This window comes from Sinocyclocheilus grahami, unplaced genomic scaffold (assembly GCF_001515645.1).
Source record: "Sinocyclocheilus grahami isolate Dianchi unplaced genomic scaffold, SAMN03320097.WGS_v1.1 scaffold550.1, whole genome shotgun sequence".
Lineage (NCBI taxonomy): Eukaryota > Metazoa > Chordata > Actinopteri > Cypriniformes > Cyprinidae > Sinocyclocheilus > Sinocyclocheilus grahami.
In genome coordinates, this window is record NW_015505729.1 from 306904 (window position 1) to 311895 (window position 4992).

Below are 4992 nucleotides of genomic sequence, written 5' to 3' on the forward strand. Positions count from 1 at the left end.
TAGGTTTGTGCTGAGTTTCACCATATCAGAGAAAGTGGCACACACCAGCAATATTTCACAGATGTTGCATGACATTCGAAATGTTTGATCTTCAGGTGAACATTAACTACCTCCATCACGGTCTTCATTGTATATAAAATAAAGTTGGCCTGCTTGTTTAACATGTTTTTTTTTTTTTACATGATGTCAACACCCAGTGTACGTGTGTGAGGAGAACTATTCTTCAGGACATGAAATGTAAGTATTAAGTGCATTAATAGATCTGAAATAGAGTGGGGGAACTATGACGTCAGAACCAGGAAGTGTAATTCGCCGCGGGTTCTTTTGAGATTTTCCTATAGGGTTTTTCAATTTATGAATAAAATAAAGCCTGTGGTAAACAGAACTTGACGATACTTCTACATTTGGTTCTACAATATAAACTGCACACACTCACAGCCTAAACCTTCTTACCTAGCTATTTACTAAAAACATACATTTCAAAAATGAACATAACTGCTTCAAAATATTTATTTTGGGTATGGATGCGTGTAATTTACATTGTACAACAAAACATAAAAGTATCGTCAACTTATGTTTACCACAGGCTTTATTTTAATTGAAAAACCCCATAGGAAAATCTAGAAGGAACCCACGGCGAATTACTCCTCTAGGTTCTGACGTTATAGTTCCCCCACTCTATTGGCAGTAAATATAAATGTCTCCTTTTAGTCTCTGGAGATAAAAAGTTAAAGTTTTACCCTCTGTGCTTATTCCAGGAGGAATTGGGCAAGCCAGACATCACTGACACAAACACCTCTCCAGCTGATTTTGTTATCATGGACAACGAAACCACTACAAGTCCTGCAAGCACTGCAGTTGTGATGAGATGATCTTCCAGTGTTTGACATTCAGAAATACACAGTTCATGCGGTTTAAAAAAGGCTGAATAAAAAATCCTCAATTGTATAGCCACAGTGTCAGTATTTATATTTAATAAAGCACTACTGCATTAAAATAATTGGTAAATGAAAAACATTATGTATGATAAACAATAATTTTAAGTACACTGCACTTAAACATTACGCAAAAACAAATGTAAGCTTTTTAGGTTGACTTAATTGTTATTTATAATTAATGTGAACTTACATTTTTTGAGGTAATCGGTGTCCACAAAAATGGAGTATTCTGAACTTATCAGGTTTTACAGCGTAGTTATTGAAGTGTGACTGGGTACTTCTAAACTTGCAGTTTATGCTGACACACATAAATTTGAACTTTTGACTTCATAGCATTCTTTACATTCTGCGCCTTCCCATGAAGAACTGCAGAGACTAATATGCATTCACTTCTTAGACTGGACTGACAGCAAACAATGCAGCTGAACTTTAAACTTAACCAAACAGAGCACACAATGTTCTACCACACTATGAATAATTAATTATTGCATGACTCCCCTGAAAACACCCTGTTAAATCAGGGAACAAACGCATCATAATATAACCTTCATTAAGGAGCATAGCAGAGCAACTTCAAAAGCATACCACTTACCTACATTATTTTATATATCCTTGCTCAATGTCATTTCAGGTTAGATATTATACATATATACATACAAAAAATATACATAAAAAACAATTACCAAACACTGAAGCCATATCAAATTTTAATGTTCCACATAATAAAGAAAGAGGTTTGGAATGATATGAGGGTGAGTAAATTATTAGTACATTTTAATTTTGGGATGACCTATCCCTTTAAAAGAGGCAGTCCTTAAGCTTCACGCAGGAGATCGCTGTAGTTGGATTTGGAAAACCTGTGTAAGCTGATGGGACTAAGCCAAAGCTCAGTTTCTGTCTCATATGGAGTGTAAATGTTTTACCTCAATCTTGCTCCTGGAGATCCGGCTTCCTGCAGAGTTCACTTTCACTTCTAACAAACACCTCAACCAGTTAATAACGGTCTTTCCACTCATTCAAAAATTGCAAGCAGGTGTGTTGGAAATAATTTCTGCAGGAAAAGTAGATCACCGCTGTTGTAGGAGCTCCAATTATATGAAAGGCAAATACTTGCGAGGAAACACCAACATGGAAACTGGTGTGTCCTCAATCCGATGTCTAAACAACATATCCATACATTATATACCCATCACCCCCATGACAGTATAATATACAAAAATGCCCCCCAGATGCCTTCACAACAGCAGCAGTTGCACAGCACCAATTAGGGTGACAGTTCCTGAAATCTTTACCTACATGTCAAGGATGTCAGCTGACTGGTTAATGCATTTCCAGAGATAATATCTAATATCAGATATTGCATTACCCTTAAATGGTTTTGTGTGTTAACATGTTATTCCTGGCCATTATTGGTGTTAAAAAATGCAGTGCAGTGTTGTTTTTGTTAGCTAACTGCTAAATATCCCTTTGGTTAATTGAAACTCGAACAATATAATAAATGTTAGAAGAAAAACTCAAAAATTAACTAAATTAAATGAGTTTAATTACAAAAATTACAAAAACTAAAACTTCAAATAAAAATAAAGCTAAGTAGATAATGTATATTAAAAAAGTATAATTAATATAATTAAAATTAAAATGTTAATAATCTAGTAGAAAATATTAATAAATACTATAGTATACAAATAATATTACTAAAACATCTCTGGTACAGTACCACAGTACAAAAAAAAAAAATCAAGAAGCAAATTCTTTATGTGGGAGACTGGAAAACGTGTGAGCAGTTAATTGCAAGCATAAACATGTTTTTATGTTTTATGATAGCACGCACCTGTTGAAGAACAAATAGGATCAGCTGACAGTCCTGACTAAGATTCAAAGTAGAACAATGGAGACACTACATGGCAAATATCACAAGCTGACTCCGAAGTCTTTTGTACAGTCGTATTCTTCACACAACACATTCAAATCCACCCACAACAACAAGCAAACAGCTTCAGATGCAAATTAATAATTGGGTGGATAAAACAGCACTTATTTAAATCAGCTCTCAAACCAAATAATCTCAAGGGTGATTACATTTTAGCTGAGAACTGATTCAACAGAAATTAGGAGGGATAATATGGTATTGTGTGATAAGAGTGAAGACTTGTGGATGAGTTCAATCATAAATGTGTTTGGGTAAACCCTATCAAACCAGAGATTGAAGATATTAGAGTGATGGTAATATGTGGCAATGACTCACTGGACCGATTTCACAGTGAACAAAAAAAAAATTAAAAAGATAATGGAACGGCAGGGTCGGTCAATGGGATCTCGTTTAAGGCAGAGGGAATGAAAAAAAGTGTCATTAACTCAGTTAGCACATGGGAGGAATGTTATGTTTCATTTGCAGCAGACTATGCGAGTGATATTGAATGATCTCAGGCCAAGAAATGAATCCCATTGCACAGCACAATAAACCTCTTTAACGTTAATGCCCATGTCTGCTGTCTTCACAGTAGTAATAAGCGTTATCTAATGTGACATTATGTTACCACGTTAAATGGTTAGCTTGGCTTCTTCAAAGCTCAACTGCAAATGTCAGTTTTTAATTTTCAAAGCGCAACCAATGTTGCAAACATTCTGCCAAATATGACTTTACAATCTGTTACACTACCATTTAAAAGGATGCGTATTTGATCAAAAGTACCGTAAATGATGATCCTTCAGAAATCAATTAAATATGCTGATTTGGTGTGCAAGAAGCATTGTTGAAAAAATTTGCTGCTTAACATTTTTGTGGGAAAAAAACACTTTTTTTCAAGATTATTTGATAAACAGAAAGTTCAGAACAACATTTGTTTATTTGTAATAGATATACATATTATTTATTTGTAATATAAATCAGTTTTAACATTGTTAGTCTTAAATGTCACTTTTGATCAACTTAATGCATCCTTGCTGAATAAAGCATTAATTTCTTTAAAAAAAAATCCTACTTTTGAATGGAAGTGTATCACTTTATAATAATTTTCACTAACATTAAAAACATTCCAATGCATAACAGATTTTTAGAAGCAGACCCCTGCTCAAACTCTGACTTCTTGTGTGACGTTACGACTAGTACAGCAACACTGACTTCCTCACGTAATATCAATATCATAAAACAACATCCTATTGGAATAGTCGCAATATCCTTTTGATTTCTTTAAGACATGGAGTTCAGCTGACACTAATAATACACTTGCAGGGTAAACCGCCCATGCTGAACAAGGTTAACATTCATAGAACACCATGGAAACGTGGGGCTGTGCAGAAAGCTGTCCTTGAATCTTGAAGCATAAAAAAATTGAAAGTGTCCTTGTCCACATCGTTTCCCACACAGATATTAATAAATAAAGAAAGGTGACAAAAAAGGGTGGGAAAAAGCAACACATTTACAGAGTTCCACACTGTTTTCTATAGAACTCGTTTCATTCCACTTCATTCATAGATCCTCTATCTGAGAAGGGATCTATTAATGCAGGCAAACTTTTCAAAATGCTAGCTTTCGAATGGAAAACAGGCCAAGGCCCCAAGGACACTCCCGAGGATATCTGCTCTGCTCAATCCCTTGAGCCTCAATCCTATTATTTTCTTCTTATTTTCATAGTATACAAAGCATAAATTCAGACTCAAGACAGCGATAAAGTCAAAAGTGCTAAATCAATGTGGACTTCAATGTTCAAAACATTAGACACATTCCTAAAATGAACTTTTCATTCCTTTCAGTGCACTTTAAACAAGTTTGGGGACACTTAAGTAAATCCAAAGTTCACGCACAGAGTTCACACAGTTCAAACTGTTAGCAAAGTAATGTCAGCTAGCAATTCCAAGAGATTGGATCTGGCATTTACACACACAATATGATAAAATGTTCTGTATTTACCGTGTCCGTAAGTTTGTTGGACTAGGTTGCCCATCGTAGACTGAAAGGATGTCAAAGTCCTCCTCTAAAGCAAAGCCTTGAAATACCAACTGTATCCGGTTGTGTTCCTGTGCCACAATCACCCATGTGCAGTTGGCGTAGTTG

At 35.1% G+C, this 4992-nt stretch overlaps 1 protein-coding gene and 1 long non-coding RNA gene across 3 annotated transcripts in view; one reads left to right on the forward strand and one right to left on the reverse strand.

The window, feature by feature from the left end:
* LOC107555950 (uncharacterized) overlaps positions 1-948 on the forward strand; it is a 1805-nt gene extending 857 nt beyond the window's left edge. For both annotated transcript variants that reach the window (XR_001605229.1, XR_001605230.1), the window contains exons 2-4: positions 4-95; positions 198-237; positions 759-948. This is a non-coding gene — a long non-coding RNA (uncharacterized lncRNA). The remainder of the gene's footprint in view (positions 1-3; positions 96-197; positions 238-758) is intronic.
* Positions 1-1642, reverse strand: part of csmd2 (CUB and Sushi multiple domains 2) — a 294566-nt gene extending 292924 nt beyond the window's left edge. The window contains exon 1 of the mRNA XM_016238904.1: positions 1622-1642. Within this exon, the coding sequence (XP_016094390.1) occupies positions 1622-1637 (16 nt within the window). The 5' untranslated portion in view covers positions 1638-1642. The remainder of the gene's footprint in view (positions 1-1621) is intronic.
* Between the last annotated feature and the right edge of the window lie 3350 nt (positions 1643-4992).